General features: G+C 42.4%; 1 protein-coding gene across 2 annotated transcripts; it reads left to right on the top strand.

Moving 5' to 3' along the window:
• The first annotated feature begins 388 nt into the window (after positions 1 to 388).
• cep131 (centrosomal protein 131) lies at positions 389 to 24,459 on the top strand. Of its 2 annotated transcripts, XM_063482455.1 has the most exons (30): positions 389 to 502; positions 2,402 to 2,598; positions 2,685 to 2,779; positions 5,963 to 6,074; positions 6,607 to 6,734; positions 7,053 to 7,157; positions 7,287 to 7,457; positions 7,575 to 7,692; positions 7,816 to 7,932; positions 8,479 to 8,674; positions 9,190 to 9,284; positions 9,367 to 9,486; positions 9,623 to 9,818; positions 9,918 to 10,012; positions 10,117 to 10,296; positions 10,384 to 10,575; positions 10,954 to 11,091; positions 11,169 to 11,294; positions 11,600 to 11,716; positions 11,898 to 11,927; positions 12,329 to 12,431; positions 14,077 to 14,278; positions 15,345 to 15,452; positions 15,618 to 15,735; positions 15,844 to 15,918; positions 16,423 to 16,565; positions 17,000 to 17,177; positions 17,338 to 17,534; positions 22,133 to 22,193; positions 22,300 to 24,459. In XM_063482455.1, the coding sequence occupies exons 2-30, from the start codon at positions 2,413 to 2,415 to the stop codon at positions 22,369 to 22,371; spliced, it is 3,774 nt and encodes a 1,257-aa protein (XP_063338525.1). In that variant the 5' UTR covers positions 389 to 502; positions 2,402 to 2,412; the 3' UTR covers positions 22,372 to 24,459. The 2 variants fall into 2 exon arrangements, with proteins under 2 accessions (XP_063338525.1, XP_063338526.1); XM_063482456.1 differs by lacking the exon at positions 11,898 to 11,927.
• Positions 24,460 to 26,152: the final 1,693 nt, after the last annotated feature.

The following is a 26,152-nucleotide window of genomic DNA, read 5'->3' as shown; positions in this document are numbered from 1 at the left end:
TACAAACAAAGTTAGTAGCATGTAATGATTATAAAGAATGAAGCCTTTATTCTGGAGCTGTATTAAAGGAAAACTTTATGTAATGCTAAATTAAGTTGGGTCAGCTCACTCTCAAAGCGTATAACGGTGCTATGTGCGGATTATTTTATAATAATTTAGAGAAATTCTCGTTTTTTCCTTCCCGTCTCTTTTTTTGCAATGTCAACCTAACCGTGGTTTGAGACGCGCCCCCCTCCAAGCCCCCTCAAATATGCGCAGCATACAGACGCCTCTGAACTACCAATGAGGTGCAAGAATGAGAAAGCTTTAGTTTGGTTTCCGCCAATCAGAAACGTCGAGGGGAGGCGATTGTCAGTGTTGCCACAGCGATGATGTTAAAGCGTTATATTTGTGCTGTGAGTCAACGGACTACTTTCACTGGTTATCAGAGGATTGTGTTGGGGATTAACTATCAGTGAGGCGTCCTCAGGCTCTCCAGCTATGGTGCCATCCAGCTTTTAAAGTAAGTACTTAACGCTGACGTTATTGCTTTTACGACGGGCGTTTTTGGCAGGTTGATGGGACAACATTAAAGGAGTGAACAGTTAGCTCTGACCAGACTTGAGTTAAATAACAGCCGTTTTTTCCAGCTGAGCTACATCAGAGCTGCATTGCAGATTTGATTTGCAAATTAGAAGCAGTGAATTGATAGATTATTGTGTTTTAATGCTTTTAAAGGGTAAAACATACAAACAGACCGATTTTCACAGGTTTAGCCAACGGGGAAACCAAGCTTACGCAGCTGTAATAACTGCGTTAGCTTAGTGTAACTAACGTTAGCGTGCTGGGGGTTTGTTTTGCTTCATTTTCTCGTTTGTAACGCCTAATACAGACTCCTGTGGTTGAGACTGGACGTTTGGCTAATGTAGTTAACAAAGGTACACCTGCCGAAGTGTCGGGAGCGAGCATGTTGTAGGAGAGCTGCTCGGAAAGGTAAACTTTCACGGTAGCTTCATGCCTCAAACATGCTTTATTTATGGCTAAGTGGGCCGAACCAGTCTAAATAAATAAAAGGTCAAAAAATAATTCACGGTACCGATACTATCGCATTTTTTATAGCACGACGTTTTAATTGGAGGTATTTAAAACTAACGTGACAGGTGTTATTCTTCATTTGTTGGGGGGCATTGCAGCTGACGTCAGGTGAAGAGTCTCAGGTGAGCACCTGTGGCAGGAAGCATAGGTTGATTGGAGGTGTAATTAAAGGTTTGGGAGCATCACAGAATATTTTCAGATTCCAAAGTTTGGGAATATTTTTCATAAAAATTAAGATAACTGAGCTACTTTGTTGTGGAAGGTGTTTCGGTATTTTGACCTTCCTTCAGTCCAGTGGTTCTCAAACAGTGCAGGTGGGGAGCAGATATCCAACATAAATGTTGGATTATTTTTTTTAACTGCTGAGTTATTCATCCACGAAGCAGGTAGATACGGTTGCTTTAAGGCAATTACTGAAAGAGAAGAGTTGTGATAAACTCCACCCCACTCATTTCTTAATATTTTGCTCCACTGACTCAGAATGTCTTGCTATTTTTAAAGTAGTCTTGAACAATAGTTCTCCAGGCTTTCTGGAGGTCGTTCAAATGTTTTCTTTGGGAGTGCGTTTCAGCCTGGACATCAGCATTACTGAAGCATTGTCAGATCATTTTGACAGAGAAAGAAAAAGCAGTGAACATCCACAGAAGAGCTTTGAATGTTTTTAAGAAACCCAGAGAACTATTCCTGAAGATACTTGGAAGAGAGTTCAGGCTGTGCTGAACAATAAAGGCAGTCTTACCAAATATTAACTGTGCAAACTGTTTTTTTGCCTTTTATCCTTGAGTTAAATGCACCTCTAAATCATTCCCCTTTTTTTAGTGTAATGATGTAAACTCAGCTAATTAATGGCTCTCTGGGAAAAACTTTGCCCACCCTTGATTAAGAGCCTGAGATATCTAAGTGCTTGTTCAATATTATTTAACAATATAAGTCTATTTTTCTGCATTCAATCTGCTCAAATGTAAAGCTGTCAGTTGTTAGGATTATGGAAAGAAGCAACAGTAGTATTTTACTTCTTTGTGATCCAGACAACTTCTCCTGTGTAGTAATCCTCGAGTATAAGTGCATTTTAATTATAAAATTCATGTTATTAATGCAGTATTACCATTATGCAGCTGTCCGTCAGGATCATTCGTTAGTTTTCACATCTCTCTCTGTTTTTGAGCTGGTGTAAAAGTAGTGCGTGGTGTTGTTGTTGGTTACCACGGGAAACAAAGCGGCCAGAGGAAAAAATGGCTGTTACTTCCTCTATTGTTGTGGTTTCACACATTGAATCCTCAGGGAAATGGCATTTGTGGCCGACCGTGTCGATTCAACTCTGTTCCAGGTTTTTAAAGGATGCATACAACACGCAGCCCTTCGTCCATCCCATCAGGTGTCTCAGGAGACGCCCTGGATCTCAGCTTGTCAGGCTCCCAGCTGTCTATGTCCAAAAGGCCCAGCAGTGCGTCGCCGGGGAAATACTTCTCTCGCTCTGTGTCGGTCTCTGTGGCGGGTGATAGCAGAGGCAAACGCAACACTTTAGTGAGTCACAGATAATTAAATCAGAATGTAGGAATGCTTGTTTCTGAATTCTTCACGTAATGTCTGGAATGCTCTTTATTCTGCAGAGCGACACCAGCTTTGGCAGCTCGCGATCCATCAAGAACTTGAGGCGGTCCAACAGCACCACGCAGGTCAACCAGCAGGCCAACATCAGTTTAAGGTACAAACATAGAATCTCATAAACATCTGCGCACTGTACAATGAAGCAAGTTCAACATAGCCAAGATGTCTTTTACTTATCCGGTTGCACTTCTGCTGACATCAGCAATCGGGCTAAGCAGTCACGTGATTATGATTATTAATGTCATAAATCAACCCAGCTTTTATCAATCTATCTGTGAGCAGGTTCACATGAAAGGGACGATGTTGGCAGCATCTTACTGGCAGCAGAGCGACTGATTTTAACAAATGAAGATAAACTATTGGAAAAATATGTGGAGGTTAAACACAATACAGACTGAAAGTAACACAACTGCTGCAGGTAAAGCAGCAGAATGCGAGTGTGTGCAAGAGGGAAAGTATAGTAAGTGCTGCTTGAATGTGTGTGGGCTTTACACAAAGAGCTGCTATCCTAATAAAATTCAGTCTATTTGAAGCCAGGAAGAAAAGCTGAATTTGTAAATTAACAAATTTAATTATTGGTATCACAGCTCCATCATTAAGATAAAGGCAGTTGCGTACTCTCTTAAATTAATGTTTAGATGTGCACACAGTTTTAGTTTGTATTCTTTCATCTGCAGTGACAGTGATGTTGAACAGTCTGTGGGTGAAGAATAAATACAAAAACAGAATTCAGATAGAGACTTAGCCTACATACAAATTTGATAAATGATTAACAAGTACTTTAGTTACCTTTACTTATCTGGTATTCTATATTGAAGGATAGAGAAAATAAAATTGTTTGTAGCAGCAGACAAAAAGCAAAGCTTCACCAAAGAACACAGAGAAAGAAAAAGACGTCTGAGGGATCTTCCAGGAGTGGTGATGCTGTTTTCTGGAGAACTGATTGTGATTTGATGCTTGATGATTTCTTATCTCAGTAATGCTGTGCTCCAGAGCAATGCACCCCAGTAAGAAGTGCGTTAAACCTGGAGTTATCTGGATAAGCTCCTGCTCCTTATTACAAACCTCTGTCGGTAATAGCACACTGTGACTGTCTGACGTTTGCAGCCCTGAATTTCTTTTTCCTTATCTCTGACATTGACAATCTGCAGTTTATACAGAACACTTTGTACTGAGACACATACTCTGCTAATCAGCCTGGGAAAACCTGCTTTTAGGCTCTGTTAGATCATCAAGCATCATTCCACTAACGTACAAGATCTGAAATATGAAGGTCATGTTTGTAGTCAAAAAGAATGCGTACATCTAGATAATGTGCAGGCTTGAAGCCGTGTGTGTGTCTCTTTCGCCTTTGCTCTTTAAACCAAAGTGCCTCTCTTCAGTGAGCAACAGCTGGCAGCCCTGAAGCTCCAGCAGCTCGGACAATGGGAATTTTGGCGCGCTGGCTCTTGCATGATAAAGAGCGGAGGGGTGCCGGGTGGCTGTTGCTGGGGGTTGCAGGGTGCAGAGACTCGCTTTGTCCCTCATTAGAGGGGGAGGGCTGGGACCTCTGGGGTCAGGTTACCCCCTTCCACAAGGACACAGTGAAAGGAGAAGAAGTGTGTGTGCATGCTGTGGTTGCATTGTGTGGCAGCTGCCGCCCTCCCCTTCCTACCTCTGAGGATGCAAAGCTGAGGGGCTTTAAATGTAAAGACATACTAAGCACTCCCCTCACCCTCCAAAAGTCTCCGGAGTCCTTTTCAGGCTGTCATTGGGTCACTCGCCAGGCCTCTCCCTCTCGGCTGCTTCCTCCTAAAGCAAAAAGTAAAGGAATGTGCAGCCTGAATAGTGTTGTCAGATTTCTTTCCATTGGGCCAGCTGGCTTCAGCCCCCTCCCTCACAGACACACACGCTCATTTATATACTTACACAAACGGAAACACCAGCAGAGGCCGGGCCAGACAGGAGGCCACCCTACATCTGTGCCTCACGACGGACAGCTTGGTGCGTAAAGCTATTTGAAGGCTGCATGATGAGCCGTGGGATCAGCATATGCATGCATTTACATGGGATCCATAACCCAGTCCATACTCCCCCCAGCAGACGGTCAGCTGCTGCATATTGAATTCCAGCGCTTGGGGCTACAAGAGTAAGGATGAGATGCGTTTCTGCAGCTGTCATTACAACATTTATCACAGAAGCTCCCGCTAAAAGCCACAGCTCAAGTTTCTGCTTTGTGTCACTGCTAAGCCCCCGTGCTGCACCCAGATAGTGCTTTCAGCCACATTTAATGATGTTTTCAAGAATATTTTGGCTTACGGGTAACATTTGAGTCTTTTTAAAATAGCAAAAAAAGCTAAATCAAGTAAAGCTGCAGGTAGTAGAACCAGAACCACAGTTCAGTTCACAATTCTTGATCACTCTTTAAACATTACAGCTCTCAACCGACTAGCATTCTTAACCAGGTATTAATAGCCTCACATCATTATTTTGGGAAGATGAGTCTACGAGTCTACATTCGTGTCAGATTTAACCGATTTTGCTCTAATTTGCACATTATGGCACACCCGTAGCTACATTACTTTCTTTCTGCTGCACAAAACATGGCTAAGGACTTCCACAGTGAGATAGTTTGAGAGTCCTTACAGCGAGAAATAAATATGTACATAAAACCTTTCAATTAGCTTGCACATGATGGTTAAGTATCCATACGGTGAGTAGACCTCTGTACATCTGCTTCTGTTTATGTCTGTGAAGGTTCTCAGTCATCCAGGTCATCGTAGTCTAAGGAGCTTGGAAAGAAAAGCGTTTGGACTTTTTTAAGTTTCCTTGAAAAGAAGCGTCTCGGATGAGAGGTGAAACGTCGTCAAGGAAACTTAAAGAAGTCCAGATGCTGAGCTGATATTGGCAGCACCTCCTTCACCACATGACCAGCATCAAGCTTGTGAGTGTCCCTCAGAGTAACACCTGTTTAGAGCTGCTGGTGTTTTGGAGCTCTACTTAGCCTGCTTTAAAATGTGAAGTAGACAGATGCACATTGTCAAACTTTAACATAATAATGTGAAAAATGTGGGTACTAACACTCGATTAGGACTCATTATGTTTCTTATTTTGTCAAAACAAAAATAAAAAGAAAATCGTGGTAACAGTAGCAGTAATGCGTCATGTTACAATGACAAAGTAATGTGAGCACTACTTCATAACACTCTGTTCTCAGTGGCTTTCCTTCCATGCAGATGTTCTTTCTGATATCATCTGTCTGTGTTTGTGGTCTAACTCTTGCCTGGTTTGTTTTCCTCAGTGAGGACCAGAGGGAGGACTACTTGGCCCTGTTTGACAGCAGCTCCGATGGACGCAAGAAGTTGGCGAGCCTGAGCAAGACCTCGCCAGACAGAACCACATGGAACATCCTGGTATTTACCTTCGATCTCACTCGCACTCTGTCATCATATTTACACCTTTCATAGAGGAATTATTTACTGCAGCTCGCTGCAGGTTTCTCTTCTGCAAAAGTTTTATTTTGTCAAGTTTGTCAAGTTTTCCAACTGATGTATTCATAAAAAACTACAACGTACAGTACTGCTATAACTCCACAACGGCCCGACAGGGATTCTTCTCTGAAGCATTCAAACATTTCCCGTCTGGAAATGTTTGAATGCTGAAGACGTGATGCACACAAAGAGTGCCGATAAAAAGCTGATGAATGAGACGAAGCACTGAGGCACACTAGAAAGACAAGATCAAAGGCTGGAGACACTTGAATCTGGAAAAATGGTTGAAACAGTATGGCTTTACAAGCAGATACATTTCAGTTATTTGGCAGCTAAAGTAACCAGTAACAGTGTTTAACAAACTCTTTGTGTCTTTCCAATAACACACACTTTCTAGATTGTCGTGTTTTGCAGTATTTCAGGGTGTAACGACTGTTTGTTTTCCACCGTTAAGGACGACCAGCCGAGAGCTTTCCCCCCACACTCGAGCTCCCGCAGCACCGGCAGTGTGGACTCTCCCACCAGCCTGAAGAAACGAGAGCCTGGCATCGCTCTGGCTGCTAGCTTCACTGCCAACAACAGGTGGGCCTCGTCTCCCACACACACACACACACACACAATAGTCCAGGTGTCTCCTTGCATTGCTGAATTCTCAATGTTTAGCCGCTTCTCGTATTTCATACCTGTTGATCACAGCAGCTGATATTTCCTCAGAAAATTCCACCCACACAGAATATTTCTTCCATGAAATATGTCAGAAAAAAAATACTGCGTGGGCTGAGATTGTAATGGGATAAGAATATGTCTTAGTTATTTTAATGCCTGCGGGAGGATGAAGTGAGGAAAGATGAGCTGATGAGAGTCTGATTGTCCTGTTTTGGTTTTGTTATTTTTGCGCAGGAGCAACAAGGGAGCTGTGGGTAACTCCGTCACCACCATCTTACACAATAACTACTCGGAGAAGCCGCTCACACCTAAGAGCTCCAACCAGAAGCCTTCTTTCAAGTATGTCCTGAAATCAAAGAGCTGCTCCCTCACACAGCTTCAGTGTCAAGCCGTCGATTATCTTCACATTTACAGTCCGTTATGCGTCTCGATTAAATTGCAGTTTTTTATTTTCCGTTTTTCTTTCAGTAACATCCTGAAAGCCACAGCGAACGACGAGGTGTCGCTGGAGAGCGGCTCCCTCACTAAGTCCCAGAAAAATTTCTCCACCACCTCCAACAACAAATCCCCAGTGTCAGTTCAGCGCGGCAGCCCTGTCCTGCTGCGGAGGAGGGAGGTGACAGAGGAGGAGGCTGAAAGGTCAGACCCACATGACAGTGTTTCCACTGTGTTGTTTTTAATCTGGGCGACCTGAAAGTAGTGGTAAAACTGAAGTTTGTCCAAAAAACCACAAGCACTTCTCTTGTGTATCTGCAGGTTTATTCAGCAGGTGAATCATGCGGCGGTCACTATTCAGCGCTGGTACAGACACCATGCCAAGAGGCGACACGCTAACCAGGCAGTGCTCAAACGCATCCTTGCCAGTAAAAGAAAGGTATCTATGTGCCCCTGCAGGCTGTCTCACAGCTCCCCTTTTATTCGGCGTAATATTAACTGGGTTTGTCTTTCTCCTTGTTTTGCGGCTGCGCTGAAACAATCTGCATCTCTCCTGTCGAAGGAGTGGGAGGAGAGAACAGAGGAAGAGAGGCGCCTGGAGCAGCAGCAGAAGAAGGACGAAGACAGGAAACGGATTCGTGAGGAGAAGGCTCGTCTTGCCCGCCTCGCTGCCATCCAGGTGCTCACCTCTGATTACACAGCAGTTTTTATTGCTGTGATTCCATAAAGTTATGAGACTGAAGCAGAACAGCCTCAGATAGCTTTAATCTTGGATGTTATATTTTATAATGCAATTGTGAAACACGTTTTGTTGAACCTTCGTAGTAAAGATTTTCATTTAAAAACTGCAATAGCAACCACAGACTGTATATCAAAGATGGATGTCGCCACTGTGAGGTCACCCATTGGTTTAGGACTCAACATTAGTGCTTTTGCTTTAAAGTTGGACATTTTAAAATTGGAGTCTGTGGACTGAGTTGTTTTTATAGCCAGCCTCAATTATTGGAACTGCAGTTTTTGGCACTAAGTTCATTTTTTCCAGCCTGCTGTTTGCTGTTGGGTGTTATGCAACTGTGTAAAACTAAGAGCACCGTGTCTATATATGAAAGGATGCTTTGTGGATCCAAGTCTACTTTGTAAAGACATTGATTGTCGCTTTGTGTCTGAGTGCTGCACAGTTTTATCATCAGCATTATGTTAATCTCCCCCTGCTGGTCTGTTACAGGAGCTGCAGCAGAAAAGAGCTCACAAGGCTGCAGCAGACACACAGCACACAGCAGAGGCGGAGCCTGAAAACCTGAGGCAGACCGCTGTGGTAGGCCGAAAGAAACCGCCCAAGATTTCCCCGACCAACAAAAGTCCAGCCTCACCGAGCAACAACAGCCCGATGTCGCCCACAGATGTTAAGACGAAGAACACAGGTCCACATTGTTTCACTTTACAGTGGAATATTTCTTATATAGTGCTTTTCTACTAACATGTCTCATTCATACACACGTTCATAAAAGCCCTTTTTCCTACATCTGAGTGCTTTCTATCAAACATTCACACTCTGATGAGCACGGTTCAGTATCTTTCAGTATCACAGTTCTCGAGCAGCAGGGGTTGAACCGCCATCTTTCCAATTAGTAGATGCCCTCCTCCACCTGCTGAATCCCACATAATTACTGTTAATGTGTTTGCAGCTCATTTTAGGACACAATGTCTAATTATTTTCCATTAACAAATATTATAGGAAGTAATTTATATTCAGTGGAAAATCCAATGTAGTCTTTAAAAGTATACAGTGTATAAGAGCCCTGGTTGTTGTTATTCAGCACTATAATGCAAATATTACAGCTACCTACAGTCTTGTCTGATTTCCAGGAGAGTGTTATGAATAAGCATGAATAAAGTAGCAGTAATATGGTTATTGATTTATTGTTTGTTTCCACAGACTCTAATCTGAATGTTGTGGCTGACTTGGGTGATCTGACCTTCAGAGCCATTTCCCCAGCTTCGTCCAATCACAGAGGCTCTCAGTGCTCCCAGGTACCTGCTTAGCTCTCCAGGTAATCGATTCTTTATGTCTTCTTTGTATTGATATGTTAAATAAATATTTTTGGTTTTGCAGGAGGACAGAGCAGAGGAAGATAATTCCCAGGAGCAGCATCAGACGAGTGAGAGGAAACCGATCCGTAAGGAGAAAGCTCGCCTGATCCGCCCCACTGCTACCAAAACAAACACGCCTGATGTACGTGCTTTGTGGTAATCCTTACTGGAGTGTTTAAGTGTTGTTTTAAATGAAAATACTATTTGTATAGTCTTTATGTAAAAGTCTCCCTCTGTTTAAAAGTTCTCCTTTGTCTCCCTCTGGTGGTGTGACACAGGGACTGCAGCACATAAAAGTGCAGCAGGCCGCAGAGACGCAGCGCGCTCTGGAGGTGGAGTTGGAAAACTCGAGGCAGGCTGGTGTGGGAGGACGTAAAAAACCGCCCAAGATTTCCCTGACCAACAAAAGTCCAGCCTCACCGAGCAACAACAACAACCCGATGTCACCTACAGATGTTAAAACGAAGAACACAGGTCTGTGATGTGTGTCTCAGTCCCAAAAGACTTTATTAAAGACTGAAACGAAATCGAACTACGTTGCAGTTAACATAAATAGTGTCTTTGTTTCCACAGACTCTAATTTAAATGTTGTGGCTGACTTGGGTGAGCTCAGCTTCAGAGCTGTTTCCCCAGCTCTGTCCAATCGCAGAGGTTCTCAGTGTTCCCAGGTAAAAATGAAAATTTCCAATATTTCTTGTTTTACCATGAATTTTCTGTTGCTAATTCTTGCATCTGATCATTTTTAAACACATTCGCTCTCTTTGTGCTCCAGGAGATCCTGCAGAGGTCAGTGAGCGTGGAGGATCAGAGGCAGGGAGCCTCGTCCAGCAGGGCTCAGTCTAAAACCACCCTCAACGAGCTGCTGGACACCCTGAAGCTGTTAGAGGAGGAGCCGGAGAGGCTGTCAGAGCCGAAGTGCTACCGCAAAGAGAAATACGCCTGGATCGATGAGGTCAGTGCGTTATGTTGCACTAATTTTTATGGTTTTTCTTGTAAGAAATATTGTGAACTAACAATGACGCTGTGGCTGTAATTGAAGGACGGGGACTCCAACTCTTTGACCACTGATAACCTGGAGCGTCACGGCCAGCTGAGCCACCACCCTGCGCTGCCAGATGGGGGCGCCCTGCTCTCTGAGGCCAAGCTGCAGAGTATCATGAGCTTCCTGGATGAGATGGAGAAGTCAGAGCAGGAGAGGCCACGCTCTGTCACCTCAGGATCACACCGAGAGGTCAGAGTTTATTGGCTAAAGCGACACAATGTACTTCATTTAGCAAACTGACACAGATTTGAACGTTTCTGACCAGTTTGGGTTCTTAAAAAGTTTGATTTAGAATATTTAACAGAAGTCATGAACAAAACATGTATTATGTTTAAGTAAAGGAAACGCAGTTAGCTATACTGGTTAAAAAATAACCATAAATCTCTGTGGGCTGAGAATAAACATTTCTCTGCACTGTGACTGTGTGCGGGGGTTTTTCCCTATAATTGCTGAGGACCATCTAGTTAAGCCAGCCCTTTAAATTTGTAGATAGATGTTCTGTGAGTCTGTCCCTGGTTGTGTTATCTAAAACTGAAAGGTGACATGTTGGCTTTGCTGTGCTTTCAGGCTGTTTTGTCTGAGGAGGAGCTGGCCGGTGTTGAGCAGGCGTCGGCCACTGCTGCCGAACTCACCGGCTCCATGATGAGGATCAAACTGGAGCTGGAGGAAAAGAAACGCACCGTCAACATGCTGCAGACCGCTCTGGTAGGAGAGATTAACACTTGTCGCTGTTTTTACCTGCTTTAGATGGTCGTGCTTACAGCTCGTGTCATGTCTGTCAGGCCCAGCAGAGGGAGCTGACGATAAGACACGTGAAGGAGACGGAGAGGGAGCTGAGCAGGAACTTCCAGCTCCAGAAGGAACAATATGAATCCACCATCCAGAGACACCTCACCTTCATCGATCAGGTATGCACTCGTTTCATCTTTGTTATTAATTTATGTGGTTCGTCTTCATATTTGCAGCTATAAAATAAATTGTTTCCATATCTGTGCCATTTTATTGGTTTCTACTCGAATATTTTCAAATCTTGTTTGTATAATCGGGCCAGTAAAGGTTGATGATGGGCCAGAAAATGATGAAGCAATACAGCACACATGCAAAGAGTTGGTAAACAAGATGGACTTGTCTCGACAGTCTTCGATGTTTTCCTGTTGAGTGTTTCAGTGGTTTTTTAAACATCACATCTGAAAAATGTTTGATGTTTCTTCAGCTCATCAATGATAAAAAGGCTCTGAGCGAGCGCTGTGAAGGCGTGGTGGGAGAACTGAAGCAGGTGGACCAGAAGTACACCAAGAAGATCGCACAGATGCAGGAGCAGCATGAAATGGTAAGAGAGGTCCCGAGCACTTCTGCAGATCTCTCCTGCCTCTCCTTTGCCTCCTGCGATATCGTGCTTTCTTGCAGTGCTGCTTTTGTTTAATTTTCTCTTTTCCCTCTATTTCCCCTCCTTCTTCTTCTTTACTGTCTTTCTTTCTTGTCTGTACACGTGTTTTGTTTCCTGCTTTTAGGTGTGGCAAATTCTCGGTCCCTTGTGCGAGGTAACCTTTTTTTCCCCTCTTCTAACTTCAAAGTTATCTTTAGAACAGTCATTTCCTTCATTCTTCCATCATTTGTCATTTCATTTTTCCACACACTGTTTCTCTTGGCAAGTCTGTTTGCATGTGAGTCTCTTTCATTTATCTCTACATTCAGATGAAAAAGCTTACACTTCTTTATGTTATTTAAGTTTTTCTTTGCCAAAGATTTTAACCCTACTTTTCCTCTTATTACCTACCTTTCACCATCGCTGTCCCAGTGTCAAAGTCACCTAAAAGCACCCTACTTTGTTTAGAAAAAGACAGATACTGTGCTGCTTGTGTATTACAGATCTTCATCATTTTGGTGGCGCTTAATTTTGATACCATAATTTTACCCTCTCCCCGACTCCCTCGCTCAACAGGAGATCAAGAAGTTAAAAGACCTGATGAGTGCCACGGAGAAGATCCGGCGGGAGAAATGGATTGATGAGAAAACCAAGAAGATCAAAGAGATCACAGTCAAAGGTAGCGCAGACAGAGCCTGGAAATCTGAGCTTACAGCAGCTTTACCAAAGCGCTGCTTAAACACACAAGGGAAAGAGGAAGAATGCCACCCTGCTCCAGGAAAACGTTTTGTTTTTATCAACAACACTTTTGTTCACTTTATATCAAGAAAATAAATATTTCTGATTCCACGCTTTCAGATTCACATATCGCCTTTTACTCATTCAGATTTCATATGAGATCTGAAACACAGTTTCCTGACAAAGGCATCAGACGGAGTCATGGAATTTATTTCCATTTAGTCCGTTTTATTTATATAGCACCAAATCACAACAACAGTCGCCTCAAAGCTCTTAATAATTAAGGTAATTATTAAGAGAAACCACAACCATCAGATGACCCTTACATGACCAAGCACTTTGGCAACAGTGGGAAGGAAAAAATCCCTTTTCAACTTACCGGTTGAGGCTGACAGGAGGAAGACAAGACGAACAACATGTGTGGATATATATTCATATATGTAAAAGCTCTGTTTTGGTTTAGTCTTAACAGGCCTTCAGCTTTTTTTCTGTGCTGATAAAGTCTCAGACTTTTCACGTCCCTGAACTTTGCAGGTTAATGTTGCTAAGCACTTCAGAGATTCCTCCTGCTTAGCACTTGTTATATCACACAAGTGCACAATATGACAGCAAAAACATAAGCAAACAGTGTAATGAAAGCAGCACTTTGATAAATAATCTCAATGCAAATGAATGGAATCAGTCTATTATGCTGTTTAACAAGATACCAACAGAGGGCGCTCCACTTATATAAGAGCATCCACTCCTTTCTTTTGAACTTGAAGGCCACAGCAGCCTCAAAACTGGTAGAAACTATTTGAGTTAATTCATGTTCTGGTTTTGATTTGAATCTGGGAAAATAATGATTTTCTCTTTATTTATTTAGAGAGGTGTGGTAAATATTAGCTTGTGATGCCTTGCATCTATATTTGTAATATAACACAGTCTTTTTCACTGTTGAGCTCTGCAGTGGTTCATGTCGGACAATTAGCTTTATGGAGGCTAATTAAAAAGGTAATACTGATTTAAGTAGATCGTTTAATGTCAAGGAACCTCAGAGTGCACGAAAGTGGACTTACAGTTGACCAAAAAAACTTTTTCTAATAAAGATGTCGTGCTCTTTGCCAGTAGTTTCACACAGCCTCTGGTAAAATTATCTGCTGTCTGCTGGGTCCAAGGTGTGGCCTTTCATTTACTTTGGCACAGTCATAGCTGTGTTATGTGCTTGACAGTTACCAGACAAATGCTGGTAATAAAACTAAGTAGTGCAAATACAGCAGTTATTCTGTGTGTAGCTTAGATTATGGGCAAAATGAACAACAGTTTCCAAAAGCTGACCGTGCTGTTCCACTGCTCTGTCTGCTGTGGGCCGCTTCCATGAAGCGTCACAGGCTGTTGTCAGCCAGAGCTGATGAGGAGTTTGTGGCAGGCCCGAGGATGTAGAACTGTATTTCAGAGGCATTTCTCTCCTGTGTTTGCTTCTACTTCACTAACATGTTTGGGTTTTTGATTAAAGAAGTGAATATTAAAAGTTTGTCCTGTGAGCTTTAAACATCGTGCAGACCCTGTCCATCTAAAGCTCGAACATTTTTTCTTCCTCCTCTCAGGCCTCGAGCCCGAGATCCAGAAGCTGATCTCTAAACACAAACAGGAGCTGAAGAAGCTGCGGACGCTCCACGAGGCGGAGCTGCTGCAGGCGGACGACCGGGCCGCCCAGGGCTACGTCCGGCAGTGCGAGGACCTCCGTCAGCAGCTGGAGAAGGAGAAGGAGGAGCAGTGCCAGAGAGAGCGGGAGCTAGCCAAACAGAGGTGGGCGTGTCACAGTATACTCTGTCTACCTGCCCAAGGCTCACTATGCTCAAAGAAATGCAACAGAAACAGCTAACATCAGCATTAAACTGTCTTGGAATCAGTTTTCAAGACTGCATGAATTTCCAGCACACAATGTTTTATAAACTTTTAGATCAGGCATTTATGGGGGTGACACTCAGTGTGTAACCCGTTACTAGTATCACATTCATACCTTGGATTAGAAAGTCTGAGGCAAAAAAAACATCCAAAATGCCCTTTTCTTCTTGTGCTTGTGCTACAATCAGCTGACTAACATGTGTTCTATATTTTGATAAATTTGACCCCATTTTTTTTTATAAAAGGTAAAACCGTCTTTAGCTACAGTCCTCGTGATTTCCTTTTGGTGAAAGGCCAAAAACTCTTTTATGGGCACCAGTGCTTTTATATGCAGGAAAGCCCTGCTAATGCAACAGCATCATTAAGGCATTAATACTTCCACTAGTCCTTTCCTGTTTTTATAGTTTTAAATGGATTAATGAGATACATTAGCTAACCTAATGGTTGTAGCGCACACCAATAAAAACATCTCAATGCTGCAAAAAAGCCCTCAGTGCTTTGGTCATGCAGGGAGTCAGTGCTGAAAATCCTGAAGATGATAGAAAATGCAAACTTGGAACAATGGGCTTTCATTTGGTACAAAAATTAGACTTTTGTTTCTATTTTACATTAATTAAATATTAAAATAAACTCAGACATTCAGATCAATGTGCTTACATAAAAAAGGTGAATTTTATTTACTTATGCAGTTTTTAGTTTTAAATTTCAGTTTTAGTTTTAAGTCCAGTTGACGTGAAGATGACCTTCCATCATAAAAGTTTACTCTGCATGTTGCTGATGAATATTTTTAGAAGTGTTCACATGGCTCAGATGAGAGACAAAAATAAAGATTCTGGCTTTTCATGTTACTCACATCATGGCACACACCAGTCCACGTTAGCAGCTGTTTCTTAATTAGACGCCTGCTTGTTTTACAGGCTTTTGTGCAGATTTAGTCATCGTCTGTGTTTGTGTGTCTGTCTCTCAGATATGAGAAGCAGCTTCAGGAGGAGGAGGTGTCTCTGCAGCAGCAGCGCAGGCGTCTCTACAAGGAGGTCGCTGATGAGAAAGAGAGGCTGGCCCAGCTGGCTGCAAGGTAAGGTCAAAGGTCAGGTTTATCTGCACGAGCTATTTTAATGGATCTTTACAGGATCCTTTCCCATATAACACATCCTTAATGAGTCAACAGTTTTTTGGCATATGGGATGAGTGTTGATGTTTCTGTCCATCTTCAAAGCACTGGTTTGTGTTTGTGTCACAGGCAGCGCGCTGAGCTGGAGGATCTGCGGCGGCAGTTGGAGGAGAACAGCTCTCTGGCTGGACGAGCCCTCAAAGAAGAGCTGGACAAGACCAGGGAGGAGCAGGAGAGGAGACATCAGGTGAGGACTGTGAACACTGCAGTCAAGAACCTGAAATAAGTCTGCGTTCTATCAGCATCACGAGTATCCATCTGAAAGTCTCACGCTGAATGTTGTTTGTGCGTTTAGGTGGAAATGAAGGCGTTACAGGAGCGTCTGGACATCGAAAAGCAGACGTGGGAAGAAAACTACAAGAAGAAAGAGGTTTGTGCAGCCTTGTCCTGTGTCTGCTCTCATTCGCTTCTTCTTTTCTTCATATTGAAGTGTGGCTGCTGTATACTCTGTCAGTGGGAAGTGTTTGACTAACTGACATGTAGATATCTAGGTTACCTTCTCTTGCTTGTTTGCCTGGGATTATTATCCCCTCCCTTTCCTTTTTCCAGTTTGTGTATCAGTTTCAGATAAAAATGTTGAAATGTGCGTGACTCATGTGAATAGGAGAAAAGCAGAGCTTGTTTTTTTTTCCTTTTTATGTCACAACACAGGAATGTGGCAGGTTTCCAGCTGACCTCTGCCCTCCAGCTTTCTTCTCAAATCAAACTGTGGATTTGTAGCAAAGCATGAAACTGTTTCTCAGAGAAAGCGGAAACACTGACAGTGGAAAAAGAATTAAAAAGGGCGCGATGACAGATGAGGCTGAACTGACAGTGTTAGAATTCAGTACCATGTGTGTAGACTAACAGCATGCGTGTTTCTGTGTGTCCACAGGAAGCGTGGCTGCTGACCCGTGAGCGCGAGCTAAAAGAAGAACTGCGAAGAGAACGTGACAAAGAGATAGAGCTCGCCATCTGGACGCTGGAGGAGGAGACCAGCAAGGACAAAGAGGAGTGTGAGAGGGCAGCGGAAAACAGGTGTGTGTGTGTGTGTGTGTGTGTGTGTGTGTGTGTGTGTGTGTGTGTGTGTGTGTGTGCCTAATTTAGACAGTGTGACATTATTAGACATTAAATACGATACAAAAAAGTATAGCAACCAATCGTGTTGTTGCCCAGTAAAGATTCACTACAGTTTCTGCTGTTGGTGGCAGATTTATCTCTGTGTTTTTTATCATAGATGTAAGATGTAAAGATGAAGGGTCATCATTTAGTGAAATATCAGTGATAAACTTTCAAAGGTCCCCTTTTACCTAAATTTGGATCCAAGGCCCATTTAGTAGCTGTGATTCCTTCTGTATCAACATCATTTTCTAACGTGGATGTGCTTTAATAGTACAGCATTGGGCATTTTTTTTGTTTGTTTTTAACAACTATATTAAACATCACATTTGTGTTCTGCATTCCTTTTACAGGCTAAAGCGCGTGAGGGAAAAGTACGAGACCGAGCTGAGGGAGCTGGAGCGCTCTGAGAGGACGGCGGTGGAGAAGCAGCAGGAACTGAGGAAGCAGCAAATGGAGACGGAGGGAGAGCTGATCAGACTGCAGGCCGCACTTAGACAGAAAGAACAGGAAACTGAAGAGATCACGCAGGTAAGGAGCATCATTCAGAGAGAGAAACTAAAATTGCAGCTTACAAGTGATTTGAGATTATTTGCCGTATTATACATTTACTAGCCAGTGGAAAGTAGACACAGAAATAGAAAATATGTTTAGACAGATCCAGTAGAATTCCTCCAACTTCCCTCATCAGGCCAGGGACAAGTTGGCGGAAGAGCGCCGCAACCTGGCGGAGGTGATAAGGCAGGAGTTTGCCGACCGCTTGGTGATGACGGAGGAGGAGAATCACAGGTTGAAGGTGGAGGTGTCAGAAGTCCGAGCAAGGATGCGGCTGGAGGTGGAGAGGGTCACACGGGAGAAAGAGGAAGAACTGGCAGAAGTCCACCAACGGTAAGCTGGAAGGGACAAAATGATTTAAGTAAAATGGTAAATTTTAAAAGTTAATTGTATTATTTTTCAGTTTTAAACCCCTAAAAACACAATTAAGCTTCAAATATCAGGTCTAATTCTTTACTAACACAACCTTTACTAGTATGGACCATTGTTGAAACTGGGAACTAATGAGAAACATGGAGGCTCTAAATATTACATCCTTTGGATTTACTGGGAAAATCCAACCTGATTCCTGACCGCGCCTAATAAAAATCTCAGACAAGTTTGAATCTCAGTGAGCTCAAACTCAAGGTTAAGGTCAGAGGTCAGGTTTCCTGAAAATCTTGTGACTGTGATAAGTGGAGAACGAGGTGACAAAGGGCTAGATACCATAGTTGTACCTACTAGGACAGCGGTCCCCAACCCCCGGGCCCGGTCCGTGAGTTGTTTGGTACCGGGCCGCGAGAGTTGAGGCTTGGGTGTGAAATTTATGGTTTTCAGGGTTTTTATCGTTAAGAGAGGAGGATGTTACTCTCAATGTTGTTGGCGCATTTCAGGAGGACGCTGCTAATAAAGTTACACAATTATACAGTGAATTTGCATTTATTATTATATTTACAACATACCACAGTTTTTGTGTTGGTCGTATCATTTTATTTTGTTGTATTTATTCACGACACCTTAAATGCCAGTCTGTGAAAATATTGTCTGATGTTAAACCGATCTGTGGTGCAAAAAAGGTTGGGGACCTCTGTACTAAGAGGCTGAGGGGTACCACTGGTCACCACCTGTAATTTTTAAATTATCTGTTCTGACATTAGCATTTAAATTCACCTCAGTAAAACGTGTTTTACTGAGGTGATCACTTTATGTGTGTAACCATTTTGAAGCCAAAGCTGTGAATTGAGTCACCATTTCCAGCTGTCTGCCTGTGGATTTAGGTCAGCAGCAGTGTCCAAACATTCAGTAGGTCTTGTCAGAGGCCTGCTGGCTGCTTACAGATTCACCCTGTTGAAGGTGCAAAGAGGAATGTTGGCACGCGGCTTGAAAGTGAAGCTCAGACTTAATAAAAGGTGGAACCTTAAGCAGCTCCACTGAATGTCTGCCAGTTTGTAAGAGATGCGAAACACGAGAAGGACAGAGGGTTGGAGCAATTCTGAAGGTGACCTGATTAACGTGAACGCGACGTTCAGTGCGGCTCTGAAACGTTTCTGTCTCCTGAGCAGAAGTTTCTGTCTCCTGTGACACTGAATCTGATTAATAAACATTCAGGTACTGTGGCAATTTTCCAGATGTTCAACCTGGCTGCAGCACTGGTGACATCCAACACTGGTGCAGGATGGCTTCAGTCAGCGTTTCAGGTCATTAAAGTAACAAGATGATTCAAGTCAAGTGATTCCTGGGAAACTGGAGCTGACTAGCTTACAAAGGCAGCACACACACGATTGCCTAAATTATCAGCATATTATTTAACAAGGCTCACATTTCAGTTTATTCTTAATGTCAGGAAATGTCACAAGGAAGGCAAACATACTAAAGTGCAGCACCTCAGTTCATTCTCAATCTGAAACAAGCTGATTTAGCTCCTCCACCATTAAGCAGACTGTCTTCTCATTTCCTGTGCCTCACAAGATTTAAACAGAGTGTGAGTGGGGTTAAACAGAATAGGAAACGCTGTGTAAAGCCTGTGGTTATGTGTACATACACTGGCCTCATTATTTGAAGCTTAGGCTGTGTTTAATATGAGCAAACTTCACTGTGACAGCATATATCAGACACACAGATTAGCCTCTTAAATACATTCCCAAAGCACCTGGCAGTGTAGCTTTAGGAAAATATCCCTGATGTGTGACTGTGAGAGTCTGATACACAGTCAGGATCACTCTTTGATGCTTTTAATGATTTTTTTTAGTTTGAGGAACATATTAAGAGCTCTTTGCTTTCTTTTCTTTACTGAGGTTTAAATATGCAGACCAGATCGTGACACATGTAAACCAGGGGTGTCAAACATAAGGCCCAGGGGCCAGAATCATCCCAGCAAAGACCGGATGGCTTTGAAAAATGTGAAGTACACCAAAGTAAATAAATATGAGACAAACAATGAAATTGGAGAAAAGCTCCTGCTTTTCACTGTTGGCTATAGAAGCTTCTGCTCGTTACAGTGTGTCCACAGTAAAAAAAAAGATCAGTGAATTAATGGAAACTTTGTGTTTTCTAAGTACAGCACAGTCTGACACTGAGGCACCAGAACTACTTCTGTAAATTTGCTCATGTATTCTTAGAGTTTAAGAGTCATTCAGATTTCTTTCATTTACTACAGCAACGTTTCTTTATTATGTAGAAAAACTAAGAAATGCTGTTGAAATTACAGATTTTTTCTTTTATTTTTGTAATTAAAGTTTTTATTATTTTTGAACATTTAAACAAACATAACATAACAATACAAAACAACAAAAACCACACTCAGTGAGGGGGGAAAAAAGAGGGGGGGGGGGGGTGAGTAATTATAAATAAACTGTTGCACACACAAGACCCTTAATTCTTAATTCAGACTGTATCTCACATTGTCATCATGCTGTAGACCCTTAAAAACAGAAGCTGTCCCATTGTTCTGTTAGAGTCTCTGTCTTGCTGCTCAGTCTTCCCAGCATTTTCTCGCATGCGGCATTTTCAGTCACTTTCTCCTTCCACATTTTCAGGGTTGGAGTGCGAAGTTCTTTCCAAAGTGTTAAAATAAGACAAACACAAGTCACAAGCCCAGCGTTTAACACTCTGAAGCCTGCTTTGTCTAACTGTGGCACCTCGCGTCTGTCCCCCAAAAGGCACAATCTCGGTGATCTAGGTAATTTAAATTTCACCCAGCTCTTCATATATGTTCAAACATCTTCCCATATTGGGGAGACCAATGGACATTCCCATAAAGCATGTACTAGCGTACCTTTTGCTTCTTGGCACTTCCAACACAGGTCATCTTTACTAATTCCCATTTTATAAAGTCTCATTGGTGTGTAATAGTACCTGTTGAGAATTTTATATTGGATACATTTACCTCTAGCTTCCCTAATGTAAAACCCATTTTCAGAGATGATTGAATCCCATGTTCCCTCGTCAAAGGAACAATCCAGATCTTTTTCCCAAATACTCTTAAGACTTTTACATGTGTTGTTTTTAACCCAGTGACATAAATTATACCATTTTAATGCCTTTGTAAGTAAGGGTGGAAGTAGAAGGAAATTCTCTATTAGATTTTTCTCCTGAGACAACTTTATCTTATCTTTCAGACAATCTCTGATTTGTTAATATCACCAGAAATGGCCGGGTTCTTCCAAGTTAAACTTTGCTGTCAGATCTTTAAAAGACATGAGTGTGTTATCTTCATATAAATCACTTATTAATCTTATGCCTTTTTTTGTGCCACTGTGGCCAATAAATTCTTTTTGTTTACCTATTTCTATTTTTGGGTTCTGTCACAGGGGTGCATATTTTTGAAAGTATGGGGACAGATTGCAACTCTTGTGAACCTCTTGCCGCACCATTTTTGAAAACTTTAAAATAGGGTTATCTACTCTGTTCCCTCCGGTTTTTGAGCCAACACCTCAATGGGGGTAAATGGAAAGGCCAGTTCACGTTCCATTACGACCCAGTCCAGGTTTGAATTTGTTGCTGCCCAGTGTTTACACAGCTTGGACATTTCAAATGACATGCTATAATGTTTTATGTTGGGTAGGGATAGACCCCCTTCTTTTCTCGGTTGGTACAGTCCACCAAGATTGATCTGAGGTCTACCACCATCCCAAAGGAAGTGTTTTATCATATTATCATATCCTAAGAAAATTTGTGATGAAATACAAATTGGTATCTTTCCAATGAAATAATTAATCAGAGGAGCTACTACCATCTTTATCATATTTACTTTGCCCCATAATGTCAAGTGCAGCGTGCCCCACTTCTCCAGATTAGTTTTAATCCTAGTAAGTAGTTTTCCTACATTATCAGTCATAATCTCATCAATATTCGGATTAAGTATTATTCCTAAATATTTCATCCCTTTTCGTAACAAATTAAAATTGAAAGCTGATAATGATTTTTGTTTTCTTTTTTAAGATATTTCAGCTAAATGTGTAGTTGTAGTGTGTGTGTGTGTGTGTGTGTGTGTGTGTGTGTGTGTGTGTGTGTGTGTGTGTGTGTGTGTTTAGCACTAACTCTATCAGCAGAATGTGAAGAAACAGCTCCTGTGACTTTATATCCACAATTTTGTGTTTGTGTTGAAGAGATATCAGCAGGAGCTGAACTATCGTTGGGGCTGTACATTTATGTAATCACACTTCATACCACAAGATGGTGCAGCGAGTCGGTTTAACCTTTATTTAAACAGGCAGATCATTACAAACACATCTGTATTTACAGCCCGTGGAGAAGGAAAGCCTCTTCAAATGGAGGCCAAAAAGAAATCTGAAAACCTTTCAACACCCCCGCCGCTCTTGCGCATATTTACAAAAAGCATTTTTTACCAGTTTAACATGTTTCAGCCCCCATTGTTGGGAAGTGAAATGAGCAAATCCAAACCTACGACCCAGAAATGTTTTATTAACGTCCTCTCGACTGTGTGTTACCAGAGTGAAATCGGCCATCTTGAAGAAGGAAGAAACCGTTAACAATCTTCGGAAGCAGCACGAGGTAGGACGGGACGTGCAGTCTACCTGTCGGGGCGTGAATGATATGAAAGCACAGTGATCAGGAATGACTGACAGACATGTCTAAACAATGCTCTCTCCTCTGATAGGCCGCCCTGAAGAGGGCGGATCACCTGGAGGCCCTGTGGGAACAGCAGAGGAAGCAGCTGCTGGAGAAGTGACTGACAGAATGTCCAGTTTCATCTCTCTGTGGACCTTTTCATCAGCGTGCCCCACCCCGGCACGCCGGGGTCCAACCATTGTGATGCTGCTTTTTCTTTTGTTTGTTTGTTTTTCCTGCAGCGAGACAGGACCTGTGGACCCTTTGAAAGTTGAACAAGTTTCTGAATTTTGCCCTACCTCACTTTAAAAGTACAAAAATTGGTAAAAGCACTGCATACCCCCCTCGCTCCATTCCCCCAACAGTCACGAAGGAGCATGTTGTGTTTGAACGTCCTCATTTAAATGCCACAGACCAGGTGAACTTCCTGTTCTTTTTTTTTTTTTGGTGAATGTTCCTCCTCTTTCCTGTTCCTGTCTGGGGTGCAGAAATGTTCCCCACAGATGTGCTTCACCGAACAGTTCCAGATGTTTCTCAAACCAGCCCAGGCCTGCACCGGTGTGAAGTGGGTCACAGTAGGGGTTGTTCTTTCTTCTGGAGGGCCGCTCACAACCAAGGCCTGAGATCAGCCATCAGCATGAGAGCTGACGCAGAGCTTCTGCCTTTTTTTCTGTTGACTCATGCATTTTTGTCCCAGCGTCCCCTCGAGGCCAGCGCTAATTACAGGATCCATACCTCCCTCCCACTTCTTACTGCAGCCCAGCTCTGAGCAGTTTGTTTTTAATGGGTCTTCAACCAAACTTTAGACCTAACGAAGCGATTTGACGAAATTTACTAACACAGATTTCAGACGTTAGATAGAGAGTGTGTAGGATGTTGTTAGAAAGAGCGATGAGACGTGTAGGCAACTTAAAGGAAACTGAGCTGAGGAGAGCTTGTGGTCAGATGATTGCAGAGTGGCTTCTGAATGTAGGGAAGAGAAAAAAGAGAGAAGAGGGACTAAGGTAGATGTTGGGTGAAGCAAAGGAGGAAAGTGCATAGAAAATGTTTATAGGATTAGGAAAGCAGAGCTGGGACCGAGCAGGGTGGTTAGGTGGATTTAAGGGGGCACAAATCATGTGACCAGAGCTTCAGAGGCTGCGCTGTGACAAACCATGACTCAAACATGCGTAATATGCGTAAAAAAAGCCACAGAAAGTCATTGGGGGGGGGGATCTATCGGTTCGTAGATTGAGTAGGGGAGGGGTGAGGCGACCATGTGTTGCAGAGACAAACTCTAAACATGGAAGTAAGGCCTGTTATTTAGGTACAGCATGATGTGCCTGCAAAAGCCCCCGCAGTCTCAAAATTAGACCCCAGATGAGAAAATATTTATTCTTTCATCTTGCTTTATTTATTTTAGGACTCGTACACGACCTTCGTGGTGTAATATGTCCACAGAAAGGTCAAGGTTGTGAAGGAAGCTTTTCTCAAACCTTTTCAAGACAAAACTGTATTTTATTCCTTCTGTGAGGAACATTTACACAGTTACTAAGTGTGACGGTGAGACCTTAACCGGTCCATTTTTAGTCGATCTAAATACAGTATGTCAGGTTTTTTCTGACCTCCAAGTCGTCCAAGCCACAATGTGTGAAACGTAATCCACCGGGACCCTGCTGGTTTAAAGTCGGTTTAGTTTGGCCACATAGTTAACCATTAAACCTGAATCAATGTTAACCCTCCCTACTGAGCACAGATAATAAAAAAAACACAAATATCCCACATGGGTGGCTGATGTGTCACACGCTCCCCGAGTTTCACTGTGAGTCAGTGTGGAGGCCTCGAAGCTGATCCCGCCACTGCGGCCGTCGGCAGAGCAGGCGGGGGGCAGCTGGGCTCGGACACGACAGGGGCGGCGATGTGAGTTGGCATTCCTCACGCATGCCCGTCCTACAAGTGCCAATGAGCCTTTCTTTTGTGTGTTTGCATGTGTGTGTGTTTGTGTGCTTCCTCTCCTCCCCATTGTGACCTGAATTGACCCCCCCCACACGCACACACACGTTCACTGCAGCATTATACGAAGCATTCCAGCTCTCTCCTGTTCAGCATTTCGACATCTATAGCTCTTGAATGCACTAGTTTATTTTCTTTTAGTCTGTTTTTTATGATTATTCATTGTGATTCTTTGAAAAACTGTGAAGAGAATAAAAGGCAAAGAATGTCTGGAAAACACGCCGTGTTCCTCGTTTCTTCTCGCAAGGAAAACAGACAAATGTTTACTTGTTTCTGTCCTCCGCCCTCCCGTCGTCCCTCGCTCATAACTCATGAGTAGGAGACGAAGAAGCCTTCAGTCTCAGACACTATGGAGTCCACATAATGAGGTTAAATTGCTGTCGGTTTGGAGCCTGAAATGATTTATTGACGCTTTCTAAACGTTTAATTACAGAATTTAATTCTTGAAATATCTGTAGACCAGTATTCCAGCTGTTACCACTCCTCCCATTCCCTCTCATTAAAAACCATCTGGGAGATTTTTCAGTCATTTCAGCTGGAACAATGCATGCACTGCTCCAACCAGCTCAACTCAAACTGTTGAGAAGCATGTTGACTGTTGTTTCTCACTTAGCTTAGCTTAATTTTAGTTACATGAAAATAAAAATGTAACTAAGATTAAATTTTGACAAAAATAAAAATAGTTGTTGTAGTTTAAATTGAGGAGTTTACTGAAACTGGGAGTCAAGTGTTTGTATTGTAATGCTTGCTCTATACTTCTTATATTCTGACCCTGATACCAATAATAATAATAATAATAATAATAATAATCTAACACCAGAGCTGTAATTTTAAGTAGAAAGGAGAAAAAAATCAAGTGTGAGGAAACATTTTTAAGCAGAAACTAAACAGGAACAAAAAAATTACTCTGGAAGTACTCTGAAACACAAAGCATTGTGTAACTCATGTGTGAACACTTTAAAACCTTATTGTTACAGTTTTCTTTCAGTGCCACATCTCTTACACTTATAATGTTTCTGCTTTAAAACCGCTGTAGCAATTTTAGCCCCTGCGTCACGTCAAATAGACCGAGGCTAGAAGAGTTCATCGGTCAGGAATGCCCATTATCTGCCCAGAAGTGTCTGCAGCTGTGATATCGAATCAAACAAAGACGTATGTGGAAGTGACTGAACTGATACGCCCAGCTCTCATCCTCCCACACTCTGAGGCAACACTAAAGAAGGTCTTGGCGTTTTCAGATGTGCATTTGATAAAGTTTTGTTCTTCCCCTGGTGTAAGCCAATCCAGTCCAGGCCCTTTACAGCCGGCGTCCTGCGGATTAATGCTGGCTGAGATTCTGTTAACATGTCTAGAGAAATATTCCCACTATTTTATTAGTACAGTTATGCAATAACTAATAACAATTAATCCTCTCAGAAAATAAGTGTGTGTCAGGTGATGATGGTCAGCAGACCACAGCGTCTGTGCTGCCAGAGGCCTGACTGAAATGACGTGTAGTAAAGTGCAGAGTTGTTTTTTCAGTTATTGTATTTAGTTTCATATTGTCAGCTTAAAGGTGGAGCTTCTTGCTTATTTCCACTTTCTCATATTTTGATTGAGGAGGAGGAGGGAGTGGGTGGGATTTTCCATATTTAAGTAGGGCAAAAGGTATTTTAGCTTTTAGCAAAAGTAAGAGTACTCATGCAGAACCATATACATGCATATCACTTAAATTTGGCTTCTGTAGATGATTTTAATGACTTATATAATCCTTGATAGCTTTATCTATAATAATAAACCATCAGATATTAGTATTTTAGTAACTAGAGCTTTAAAATAATGCTTCTGAGTAAAAAAAAAAAAAAAAAAAAGGTAATCCAAAATACAACTGATATATACTAACTCACATCCATGCCCAAGTGTTTGTGAGA

This window comes from Pelmatolapia mariae, linkage group LG8, assembly GCF_036321145.2.
Source record: "Pelmatolapia mariae isolate MD_Pm_ZW linkage group LG8, Pm_UMD_F_2, whole genome shotgun sequence".
Lineage (NCBI taxonomy): Eukaryota > Metazoa > Chordata > Actinopteri > Cichliformes > Cichlidae > Pelmatolapia > Pelmatolapia mariae.
The sequence above is the reverse complement of the archived record's forward strand: the minus strand, read 5'-3'. Positions and strand labels throughout refer to the sequence as shown.